The sequence below is a fragment of the Lissotriton helveticus genome, chromosome 12 (assembly GCF_964261635.1).
Source record: "Lissotriton helveticus chromosome 12, aLisHel1.1, whole genome shotgun sequence".
In the NCBI taxonomy this organism is placed as follows: Eukaryota; Metazoa; Chordata; class Amphibia; order Caudata; family Salamandridae; genus Lissotriton; species Lissotriton helveticus.
In genome coordinates, this window is record NC_136073.1 from 473,893,073 (window position 1) to 473,906,252 (window position 13,180).

The following is a 13,180-nucleotide window of genomic DNA, read 5'->3' on the forward strand; positions in this document are numbered from 1 at the left end:
GGTCATTTGTTCGGCCAAGTGTCGGGCTATAGTCTAAATAAGTCCAAGGCGCAAATAGTTACGAACCAGCTCACTAGATGTATTGACATCAGGGTGGTTAGTTCAGCAACTTATCTGGGGATTTTAATCTCTGCGAACCTGGATACTGTGGTTGAGATCAACATGGCTCCGCTACTGGCTAAGGTCAAAAAAGACTTTAAGAGGATGAACAATTTGCATCTTTCTTTGGTTGGGTGCACTAATGTTGTAAAAATGGTGATCCTACATAAATTTCTTTATTTATTTAGATCGATTCCCCCTTTTTTTTATCAAAATGGTTTAACACGCTGGAAGGCATTTTAAATAGGTTTATATGGGCCCATGGAAAAACTCGGAGGGCATATAGATTTATGTCTCTACCAAGAGAAAGAGGAGGTTGGGGCGCGCCAGACTTTAGGTTGTACTATTTGGCGGCTGCTCTACAATACATGCAGGGATTGATTGGAGGGGGTGGTATCCTACAGAAAATAACAACTATGTCCACAGAAGTATATGCAGCAGTGTTAGGGCAAGAGGCAGAAAATGGCTTTCTGTATCATGCTGAGTTAGGATACTTCAGAAGGAAACCGGCTAAAACCATTAATGCAGCCCTTAAAATATGGAACGCCTTCCTGAAAAAGTCGGGCCTGGGTAGATATAATAGATATATTAAATTATATAAAAATAAATCCTTTCCTCCAGAAATCTTCTCTGACTCAGTAATGGCTGTTTGGGAGGATAAAGGAATTACGCAGATTGGTGACTTAGGGAATCCTGAGGGAATGGTTCAGCTTGAGGACCTAATAAGCAGATAGAACGTAGACAGAAGAGATTTTTTTTAAGTACCTACAGGCCAGGAGCTTCCTGAGTAGTAAACAGGGGGGGCCAGCAGGCTACAATTGCAATGATTTCATGGAGAGTGTAATTACCGGTGGAGAGTCTACGATTAGATCAGCTTATGCGTTCTTAGTAAGGGGCAAACCGGATGATATAGATAAATATAGGAGTAAGTGGGTAGAGAAATTAGGGATTGAACCTGAAGCCTTTCAGGAGTCACTGGATCACGGCCGCACTATTCTGTGTTCAGCTCCCCTTCAATCCCAGCACTATAAGACCTTATACTCTCTCTACCACACGCCAGCTAGGATTACCAAATGGGGGGTTCTGAGGGGACAACCTGTCCGAGATGTAACTCCCCTGATGCAGATATCATCCACATGTTTGTTACCTGTCCACAACTACAAACTTTAATTAAAGACATTGAGGGCTTCCTCGGTAGGTCATTAGGGATACAAATAATTTTAACCCCCAGTTGGATTTTGTTGGGAATTGGATCAGAGGGAAGTAAAAATTTTCAGTCTGATTTTATGTTTTTGGTAATAGCAGTTTATAGATTAACTTTAGCAAGGGCTTGGCTTGACAAGACGCCCCCGCATATGCAAATTTGGTTGGCAAATTTAATAGCTGCATATAATTTGGAAAAACCTATATATGCTAGGAAGGGAAGGGTAGGGAGAGTTCGGGGTGTAAGAATATGGGAGTCTTTAGCTAGATGGAGGGATGGGATAGGGTAATGTGATTATGACTGATTCTGTTCACTTTTGCTATTTTTTGTCTTAACATAGGGGGATGTCTGAATAATGAAAGTACAATGTTGTGGCTATAATTGTTTTCTGAAAATGTGCTGTACTGTCATACCATAATGAATTATGTTTGTGGAGGAAACAAACTGCCGAATGTATAATGGATAATGTGTGTGATGAAAAGTATGGAAATACATACACAATCACACAAGGGGCATTATTACAAGGTCAGCAGGTTCTATGATGTCTTCTCTACATTCTCAGACATAACTATACCATGAAACCTGTTAACCCAGAGGAGGAGAGTTCATTACTTGTGAAGGAGCACAATTAACAGGGATTCAGGGCTTAACGCTATGAATCCCAGGAATATGTTTTTTTTTTTAATCAAGGAATCAATAACTTCCAAGTCCGACCATCAACCTGTAATTCTTTTTTCTCCTCTGCAGTCTTCCCCAAATATTTTGGATGAAATCTTCAGAGGAAATAAGAGGCCAAGATCCTCATAACTACCAATGGGGTCAGTGACATGCTTACACTCCCCATCGAGAACTACGAGTCTCTGGAAATGTGACCTAAGTTTGAGAATTTGTGATAAACGTATGGATAGTATTGATACTGGAAACCTATATTATAAGCTTAGAGTTCCATATATTTTGCTTTCTTTAAAGAGCACCTAGATACATTTCTTTAGGCAGTTTTATCAGCTAAAGAGTTTGATTCTTACCATCAGACAAGTACTTAGATTTAAAAATCTGAGGCCCCCATCGATGAGATATCCAGTCTCTATAAGCAACCACTTCTTGAGTGACTCTTATTATCCGTCCCAGTATGCTGAAATAGAAGGAAACCATTTAAATTACACACAAGAGGTAAAGAGTGTGCTTTGGAACTGCATTGATGTCAATTAAACAATTACCTTTCAGCTTCATTGTTGGGATAGTACTTGGCAATTGGCGACACAGCATGGCTAAGAACAACATATGCATAATCAAATGCCTGCTTCACTTGCATTGCCCCATAAGAACTCCTACCGACATCGTTGCCTTCAAAACATTAAAAAAAATACATCAAATTAACAGTGGATATAAAAAATGTCTGGGAACTATTACAGTCTTACTCAAGTTTTTTGCATAATTTGAGGGAGGTTGAGACCATTTGAGATTGGTTGATAGATACACTTTAATACTGGTGCTTCAGTAAGGGTGTCTGTCTCACATTGACATGTTTTAGAATTTGTCCAAACAGACCAAAATAATCGTTACGTTTTATCAAATTAAAACTATTGCCTAAAACACAAAGCTCTACGAACACAGCAATGAACTTTACCTACTAAAAACAACATTGCTTACGATTACTGTTAGGCTTTCCAGGAATAGAGTGCAGCATGTAAAAATATTTTTTTTGATTTTGAATTTAGATGAAACTCTTGGTACTATACAAAGTACATACTATAGAGAGAAAAGCAACTCTGCACCCGGCCACCCCAGTGCTGCCAGAGGTGACATATTGGTAAAGCCTTGGACCTTGCCCCATATTTACCTTAAGTCCAGGACATTGGTCCCGTAAGACGCTGTTAAGTACTTGTATGGCGTGTATGTCTTTCTTCCATAGGATAACATTACTGCTTCAGAAATTGCAGTGCCCATTTCCGTAAACATTCTCGAAACATACCTACCGGATTTACATGATCTTGGTGTATAAAGTTATATAAAGATGTGTGCTTTTTAAATATACATTGGTAGTAAATGTATTGACTGCATGTGTATTTGCAGAATCTAACACTCCACTTTGATAAGCCTAAGGCTGCTTGACGACGCTACCCCCTAAAAGAGGACCTTGGGATTGCTAGAGAAAAAACCTGTGCACTTATAAGGGAATACCTGGAATCTGCACAGTATACCTCTTTTTGATATACCATATAAAAAGTCAGCTTCCATAGACAGATTGGTGGCCTGAGATTCTAGAAACGTTGCCCTCTCCTTTGTATCATGCATGTAATTTGGAAGGAATGATGGACAAGGATCTGATATATATCTCATTAGGAGTATCCTTCTTTTTGTGGCATTTGCCAGTAAAAAAGACCTGGCACAGACACTTACCTTATCTCGAATGGATTGTTGTAATGCCTTATTAGTCAGCCTAACTAAACATCTTACCCACTGCTTGTAACTGCTTCAAAGTGCATAGACTGATTTGGGATTAAGGAGAAGCACAACCATCTTGCCATCTAAGATCAAAATCTTTATCATTGTCAGTCAAGATCCATGAAATTAAGGAATCTAGACTACCGGGTGCTCTCCGGCAGATGTGACACGGAAGCCTGGAACTACCTTTTGTTCCCAAACCAATGTCCTGATTTGTGGAATACAACTTTTGTTTTCACACAAGCTTTAGCTGCTGGATGGATTTAGGGCATTAGGTTTCCCTTTGTTTCTGTCCCTGCCTTGATTTTCCTTTTTTTGTTATATGCGTGTCTGATGACTAGTTGTTACCTCACACAAGCCCAGGACACTTCTTGCTGAAGTAGCTAATGCGCTTTACAAATGGTTTCAATCAATCATTCGGTGCCACATTGGCCAGGAAGTGACAGAGTGGACCCGCATACAAGCACCACTCCAGTGGTGATGGTAATTTGTTACTATTTCCATTTCCACACCCATGGACGTGGAGCACGAACAACTGTTTAGTACCAATGTGTTAACTTGGGACCTTTTTTCGGATAGTAAAATGAAGCCACTCCAAAGAACAGGGAGTAGTAAGGAATCTGCAGTTAGGACATCCACCTCAAACAACATTACAGATGGTAAGTAACCTGCTCTTCTGATGGATACTTCTAACCAAAGGTTCATCATCTTAGAATAGATACTAAATCAGTAATTCCCCTGATGGAGGTTCTGTGGGGTTGACTCAGATGAAAAGGTCCTGCAGGACCAAGCAAGCAAATTGCTGGACTCTGGTGTTCCTCAATATTATCAATTTAAAAGTTCAAAGCCCTGTAGGCGTCTAGCCAATGGGGCATCTCTTTCTCATTACAGGGGGATGGAGAACAAAAAACACTGGCAGAGTGACTGACTGTTCAATGTAATGGAATCATGATCTTTGGTACAAATGCCACTCGAGCTCTCAGCATCAACTTGCCACAGGAAAAATAGGTTTCAGGGGGAATGCATTGAAATTGACTCATGCAATGAGCTGATATAATCGAAATGAGGAAGTCGATCTTTAAAGTCAGGAGACACAGCAAGCAGTTCTGAATCAGCTCAAATGGAGTACCTATAACAAATAGCAAGACCAAATAAAGATCTGACTGTGGCATCGAAAAAGGCTTGGGTGGGAACAAGTCTGTAAAACATTTAATGCATCTCTTCACAACAGGTGATTAAACAAAGACAGTTGGTCGAGAAAACCTATTTTAAGGGATCAGTCTAGCAAACATCATTATCACTCGGGCAGTAGATCAAAAGCAGTCAGTTACTGCTGTTCAATCGTCACACATCTAGGCGCAGACTGCACAAATTAGGGTCGAGCATCCTACTCCGTTGCTGTTAAGATAGAAGATCCTTGGGAAGTTGTAGCCTGAGCAAAGAAACTTTTTACACTCAAAGCGATTTGTGAGCTCCGTCATTGTGGAAACTCCAACGTGCAAAACCATCAACACTACACATTGGACAGTTCTGAAATGAATATGCTACTTACCAGTATGCATCTGATCTTGGCATGTAGGGCTGCTAACATTCATATCTATAGCATAGATCACCGCCTAGTGTTGGGTCCGGATGATTGCACATTGTTGTCCTGGAAGAGTCTTCGAAGTATCACGAGATAGGTGGCTCCTCCCCTGGACTACAGTGCGCATGGGCATCGACTCCATCCCCAGATTGTTTTGAGCCATTGTGGCAAAGATGGAGTTTAACAGTGCAAGCGATGGCCATGCTAGAGAGTAAATGCAAGAAAAGTCTGCAGCCGCTACGGGCGCCGGGGAGGAGGGCGGGCGATATGAATGTTAGCAGCCCTACATGCCAAGAATAGATGCATACTGGTAAGTAGCATATTTAGTTCGAGGCATGTGGGCTGCTAAATTCATATCTATAGCATAGAATACATAGCAGTCCCTCCATTAACGGCCGCCCGTGCCAGCTGCAGAAGTCTGAAAAAGTGTTTTAAGAACAGCCTGTCCTACAGCTGTCTGCTGTTTGGAATGCACATCTACACAGTAATGTTTGGTAAACTTATGTGGTGTAGACCATGTGGCTGCCCTACAAATGTCTTCCAAAGGAATGTTACCTAGGAATGCCATGGAGGCCCCCAACTTGCGTGTGGAGTGTGCCCTGGGGGGGACCGTTAAAGTGCGCTTAGCCTTCCGATAGCAAATCTGAATACACTTAACGATCCACCTGGCTATTCCTGCTTTGGAAATGGGGTTGCCTTTATGCTGGGCTGCGAAGGCAACGAAGAGTTGCTGTGTCTTTCTAAAAGGTTGCGTTCTGTCAATATAGTACATAAGCGCTCTTTTGACATCAAGCGTATGGAGCATTCTTTCTGCTACCGTTTCCGGGTGTGGAAAGAATGCGGGCAGTTCGATGGTTTGATTGACATGAAACTGCGACACCACCTTCGGAAGAAACTTGGGGTTAGTGCGCAGCACCACCCTGTTTGAATGAATTTGTATAAAAGGCTCTTGAATTGTGAGCGCCTGTAGCTCACTAACACGTCTTAGAGACGTGATGGCAGTGAGAAAAGCCACTTTCCATGTTAGGAACTGAATCTCACATGAATGCAGAGGTTCAAACGGGGGACCCATCAATCTGGTGAGCACCACATTGAGGTTCCACACAGGAGCTGGCGGGGTCCTGGGAGGGATGACCCGCTTCAGCCCTTCCAGGAATGCTTTAATGGCAGGCACCCTGAAGACAGAGAGATGCTGCCTGTTTTGGAGATAAGCCGCTATGGCGGATAAGTGTATCCGAATGGAAGCGTATGCTAGATTGCATTTGTAAAGATGCAACAAATAGCAGATGATATTAGGAATGGATGCATCGGAGCGGGTTGATAGCGTGCTCTGTACAGTAGATGACAAACCGCTTCCATTTCGCTGCATAGCAAGCTCTGGTAGTGGGCTTTCTTGCCTCCCGGATGATGTCCATGCATTCAGGGGGCAAATCAAGGTAGCCAAACTCTAAGACCTCAGGAGCCAGATCGCCAGATTGAGCTGCTGCGGATCTGGATGCTGAATGTCGCCACAGTTCTGCGTCAAGAGCCGGGGTGTGAGGTGCAGTCTTTGATGCGGTACCACGGAGAGTTCGAGGAACGTGGTGTACCATGGTTGGCGCGCCCACGTCAGAGCAACCAGGATGAGCGTCAGCGAGTGTTGCTTTAGCTTTTTTGCCACCAGCGGAATGAGAGGCGCTGGGGGAAAAGCGTACGCAAATCTGCCTGACCAGTTCATCCATATCGCATTGCCCTGCGATCGTGGGTGAGGGAACCTGGCGGCAAAGCTTTGGCATTTTGCGTTTTCCTCCGTGGCAAACAGGTCTATCTCTGGAGAACCCCACTGCTGGAAGTACGGGCGGAGTACTGATGGATGCAACTCCCACTCGTGCATCTGGTGGCTGTACCTGCTGAGCAGATCCGCCATCTGATTGTCCGTGCCCGGGAGGTGTTCCGCCATGAGGAAGATGTTCCTCTGAATGGCCCACTTCCACATGCTCTGAGCCAGATGAGACAACTGTGGAGACTGCGTACCTCCCTGCTTTTGAACGTAGTACATGGCTGTCAAGTTGTCCGTCCGGATCAACACGACTTTGTTGCACAGATGTACTTTGAAGGACTTGAGAGCCATGAAGATTGCCATCAGTTCCAAGTAGTTGATGTGCATCTTCTTTTGTTGCGTCGTCCATAGTCCCTGCACTGTTTAGTGGAGCACATGAGCCCCCCATCCCTGGAGAGATGCGTCCGTCGTCAGTGTAATCTGTGGCACAGGCTCTTGGAACGGTCGGCCCTTGCAAAGGTTGTGTGGATTCCACCAATGCAGAGAATTGTATGCCCGACCCGTCACCAACACTAGGTCGTTCAACTGTCCCTGAGCCGGAGTCCACTGATGCGCTAAGTATTCTTGGAGCGGACGCATATGCAACCTGGCGTGCGGAACTATGAAGATGCAGGAGGCCATCATGCCTATCAACTGCATGAACACTCTCGCTGGGAGTGAGTGTTGCGGTCTGAACCTTTGGATCAGCGACCGGATGTTGTCGATCCTCGCTGGGTTTGGCTGAGCCGTGGCAGCCAGAGTATCTATCGTCGCGCCCAAATACTGCCGCACATGGGCCGGCTGAAGGTGCGACTTCGGGTAGTTCAGTGAAAATCCTAGACTGTGAAGGAGGTGAATCGTGTGGGACATATCTGCGGCGCACTGCTGGGCTGACTTTGCCTGAACGAGCCAGTCGTCCAGATAAGGGTAGACATGTATACCCTGTCTCCGGAGGTGCGCCGCCACGGTCGCCAGACATTTCGTGAACACTCTGGGAGCAGTGGTCACTCCGAAGGGGAGTACCTTGAACTGGTAATGCCGGTTTTGGATGGTGAACCGGAGGTACTTTTTGTGGGATGGGTGGAGTGGTATGTGAAAGTAAGCATCCTTGAGGTCTAAGGTTGCGAGGAAGTCTCCCCGTTGTAACAAGGGAAGAACCTGCTGCAGTGTCAACATGTGGAAGTGTTCTGAAAGAATGTACTGGTTCAAGGGGCATAGGTCTAGAATCGGTCTGAGTGAGCCGTCCTTTTTTGGGATCAAGAAGTACAGGGAATAAACCCCTGTGCCTTCTTCCTCCACTGGCACGAGCTCTATTGCGCCTTTTTGCAGCATCACCAGAACCTCCTGCTGCAATAACTGCAAGTGCTCTGCTGACATAGGACGGTGTTTTGGGGGTATGTTTGGTGGAGTGGATGTCAGCTCCAAACAATAGCCGAACTGGATAAGTTTCCTGACCCACCTGTCTGTGGTGATGGACTTCCAGACGGGCAGGAACTTTTGGAGTCTCCCCCCCCCGACAGGTGTTGGATGGTCGGGGGGCAGTGACAGGGAGTCACTGTTTGTTGGTGGCAGAGGAACGGGAACTGTTGTTGCCTCTGCCTCTACCGTTGGCACTGTTTCCTCTGTATCCACCTCTGCCCTGCTTGCTGTAGGAGGATTGCGCACCACTTTTATTGAATGGCGTCTGCTGCGACATGTGCCCTCTGTTAACACCTCGATTGCCTGAGCGACGAAAAGTGTTCCCTCTAAATTGTTGTGACTGGAGAGCTCCCATGGACTTGGCAGTCTCTGTATCTTTCTTGATCTTCTCCAGGGTGGTGTCCACCTCTGGACCAAATAACCTGTCTGGATTAACGGGCTGGTTGAGGATAGTAGTCTGTATCTCTGGCTTGAATCCCGAGATGCGGAGCCATGCCTGACGCCTCAACATCACACTAGTGTTGATCGCTCTCGCTGCTGTGTCCGCAACATCTAGTGCACACTTCATAGCAGCATTGGAGATGAGCTTCCCCTCCTGGATAAGCATTTCAGCTCCCTCTTTAAACTGGTCTGGAAGGTGTTGTAACAGCTGCTCTAGGGTGTCATAGTGTGCCCTATCGTATCTGGCCAACAGAGCCTGCGTGTTTGAGATGCGCCAGATGTTGGCCGCCTGAGCTGCTACCCTCTTCCCAGATGCCTCCAGCACTTTTGACTCTTTGTCTGGGGGAGGAGCTTCACCCGTGGTTTGGGAGTTTGCCCTCTTGCGGGCATTAGAGACCACCAAAGAGTCCAAAGGCAACTGGCCCCTTATGTAGGTCGGGTCGCCAGGTGCCGGTCTGTATTTCTTCTCAATTCTTGGGTTGACAACCCTTGATCTCGTGGGTTCCTTGAAAATGTCTGCTGCATGCTTAAGGACCCCTTTTAACATTGGGAGAGTTTTCACAGTCTTTTCAGCAGTAGAGAAAGTGTCAAAAAGGAAGTCCACCTCCAAGGGGTCAGCATGCATTTCCACTTTATGGTTTGTAGCTGCCCGTTCAATCAAGGCATTAAATGCCGCAGAATCTTCAGTGGGAGACGGCTTGACGTTATAAACCTGAGGCTCCTGGACCGTTTGCTGGTCCCCTTGATCACCTGTGTCCATCCAGGAGTCCTGCTGCTCATCAGGCTCTGTATGTGCAGGAAAATTGTACACCTCATCCTGCTCCCCTTCATCCCCATCAGAGTATGTGGGTGAAGGTGTTGTACTCCTCCTAGGCTGTGGAAGAATCTGCTCAACCAGAACCGGTGTTTCTGGTGCAGGCTTCTTTCGTTTCAGAGGAATTGTAAACGACTCCAAAGGCTGTGAAGTTATTTTCCTCTTGTATAGCGTGAGTTTCCCGGTGTCGGCATCGATGAAATGCTCCGACCGTTCTTCAACTAAAGGATGTCGATGACCCAAAGTCCCAGCCGGGTGAGTTGACTTCGACACAGTGTCTTTGGGCACCGACCGCGGTGCAAAGGCCTTCGGCGCCACCTTAGGCGGTAACGTGTAGAGGATTGGCGCCTTGGTGGTTTTCGGTGGGTCCGCCGGCTTCGGTGCGGAAGGAGTCTTCGGATCCGATGCCAAAGCCTTGTCCTTAAGGCGCTTGAGGGAGTCCGAGACCTGCTTCGTAAAGGAAGCGGACGGTTTCGTCGACCCGACCGATGTCCTCGGTCCGCCCCCAGGGGAAGACCCGAGCGTGGATGACTTGTGTTTGTCTGGTCGAGGCGAAGGAGCACCCTTGACCGGCGCGCTTCGATCACTGTCCACGGCCGCAGACGTCGATGCCGACGGCTTCGGATCGACAGGTTTTCCTTTAGGTGTCACGACCCCAGACCTTTGCTCTGCGCCCTTCACCGACTTCGCCTCGACGGGCCCCTTGGTCTTTGGCGCGACAGACTTTCCCGACGTAGGCTCGACAGCCTTCTTGGATGTCGGCTTGTCCGCCTAGGTTGACACAGGCTCGACGGCCTTCTTCGAGCTTGGCTCCTTGACCACCTTCGGCACCTTTGCCCGGTCGACAGCTTTCATTGGCTTGGAGGCCCCCGAAGATGACGGCGTCGATGGTGGAGCAGAAGTTTTCGGTTTCGATGGCGTTTCGGCCATCTTTGTTTTCATCGATACCGAGGGTTTCAGTTTTCGGTTTCGAGCTCAATAATGGCGGCTCCGCGGCGGTCTCCGTAGCCGGGCCGGAAGGCGGGGCCGTGGATTGAGGTGTAAGGTCTTGGGTAAGGCCGTGTGGCGATCCCGTGACCTGAGCCTTTGTAAGAGTACGAATGGGGCATAGCTCTTCCTCCGAGCTATCTTCCATGGCCCCATATGCTTCTTCGTCGTCCCCTACCTTCGACGATTTCCTCAATGTCTTGACCGTGGTCGTCCGCTCCGTAGTCGGACTCGACCTCCACCGGTGTAGGTGAAATCTGCAGGTGACGCACTTGCTCGTCTGCTTCGGGGTCGTCAAAGATGTCCACCGGTGCCAGAGCCGATCGCTGGGCCTCTAGGCGCGCCGAAGCTTGATCGTCTTCTTCGATCGAAATCTCGAACATGCCATACAGTTGGCCTCGTCGTGGTCCGGCGACAGGCACTTGTTGCACACAGGATGGACGTCAATGTGTGGGTACTTGGATCCACACACGGGACATTTCTTGAACGGACTCCGTTCCATGCCGTCGAAGTCTTGCTGCGTCGACCAGGCCCCGATCACCGAAGAGTCACACGACCCCCCGGATATCCGACTCCACGAGCTGGAAGATAGACGGGACCGAACGCGAACAATACCAACGGTGCAAAGAAGGCCTTTTGGCTTTTAAAAAGTTCTATCACGATTCCGAACAGGAGACGTCGAAATCACATCCGAACCCAATGGCGGAAAAAAACAATCTGGGGATGGAGTCGATGCCCATGCGCACTGTAGTCCAGGGGAGGAGCCACCTATCTCGTGATACTTCGAAGATTCTTCCAGGACAACAATGTGCAATCATCCGGACCCAACACTAGGCGGCGATCTATGCTATAGATATGAATTTAGCAGCCCACATGCCTCGAACACATTGAACTAGGGTTTCCCCCATTGTTGGAAAATGCCTGTGCCACTTCAGTATTTAGGCACCACTCCTGATCTGCAAGACACCAAACTGCTCAGCTTGTCCACCCTGACATTCAGAGACCCTGTTAAGTCCATCATAATCAGGTAAATGCCCTGAAGCTTCAATCGGCTCCAGAGGTATAGAGCTTGGCAAAGGACCCAGGGCGCAACTCAGCCTTGCTTGTTGCAACAGGGAGTGGGGATGTCCGTGAGAACTTGCACCAGTCTACCCTTGACAGATGGAAGAAATGGCTTCAGAGTCAGACAAATGGCCTGCAACTCAAACCAGCTGGCCAGACGTCCTCTGAGCTCCACCTCCCCCAGATGACCTGCCCAAACCAGCCGGGAAATGTCCATCACTACTGTTAGCTCTGGGTGGGAAAGGATCTTGGCGCTGGACCACTGCATTCGAGTAGACACCACTGCAGATAATGGCATACTCCGCTATCTGGATGGCATCTGTCGGATTTCCTTGATTCTGGACCCATTGGAAATTCAGATTCCATTGCAGAGCCTGCATATGCCACCTAGCATAGCTAACCAGGATGGTACAGGAGATAAGACACTAAGAAGCATCAGAGCTGCTTCCACCAAGATCTAGGATCGAGCGTGAAACTTCATGATCACAGCCTGAATGTCCTGGACCCAGTACAGTGAAAGGAAGGCACTGAACTGCATTGTGACAACTATAGCTCCAATGAATAGAAGCCTCAGTAAATGAGTCAGGTGTGACTTCAGCTGGTTGATAGTGATCCCAAATGATGGCAGGAGGTTCACCATCCTCAGGAGGTGGTCTACAATGGACTGTGATAAGCCGGACTTCAACAACCAGTCATCAAGTTAAGGGAAAACACATCCTTCGAAGGTGGGTGGAAACTATTGTCATCACTTTTGTGCCCACACAAGGGGAGATGGTGAGGCCGAATGAAAGCATGGCTAGCTGAAAATGCTCCAGGCCTACACTGAACAATAAAGTCAGTGAGACAGCAGGACAGGTATCTGAAAACAAACGTCTGGCAGATCCAAGGACACCTCGCAGTTGCCCAGGTCCAGTGAGAAGAGGATCTGGGCAAACATAAGCATTCTCAATTTGTCCTTCTGCAGGAAGGCATTTAAAAGCCAAAGGACAAAATAGGCCTAAAACCCCCAGCCCTTGTTCGACAACAGGAAATAAGAACAATTTTTTTCTCTTTCAGATCCAGTACCCTGACCATAGAACCTCCTGGAAAATGGGTCAGTGCACTTCTGAAATTATCTCAGATATGGGGGTACTACTTAGCAGGGCAAAAAGAAACGCAGGGCATAGCCATGTTGAATGATTTTTACAACCCATCTGTCCGATGTAATGGACAGTAAGCCCGGAAGGAAATTATAATCCAGCCCCATTTGGTGGGCATTAGTTACTAAAGTCAATCTCAAGTGTTTTATTGGATGCTGCAGCACAGGAAGATACAGGAGAACAGATG

At 47.3% G+C, this 13,180-nt stretch overlaps 1 protein-coding gene across 1 annotated transcript in view; it reads right to left on the minus strand.

Moving 5' to 3' along the window:
• Positions 1–13,180, minus strand: part of TENT4B (terminal nucleotidyltransferase 4B) — a 338,706-nt gene that overhangs the window by 80,968 nt on the left and 244,558 nt on the right. Inside the window, exons 8-9 of the mRNA XM_078670099.1 lie at positions 2,521–2,647; positions 2,329–2,435 (exon numbers count right to left, since the gene is read on the minus strand). Of these exons, the coding sequence (XP_078526225.1) occupies positions 2,329–2,435; positions 2,521–2,647 (234 nt within the window). The remainder of the gene's footprint in view (positions 1–2,328; positions 2,436–2,520; positions 2,648–13,180) is intronic.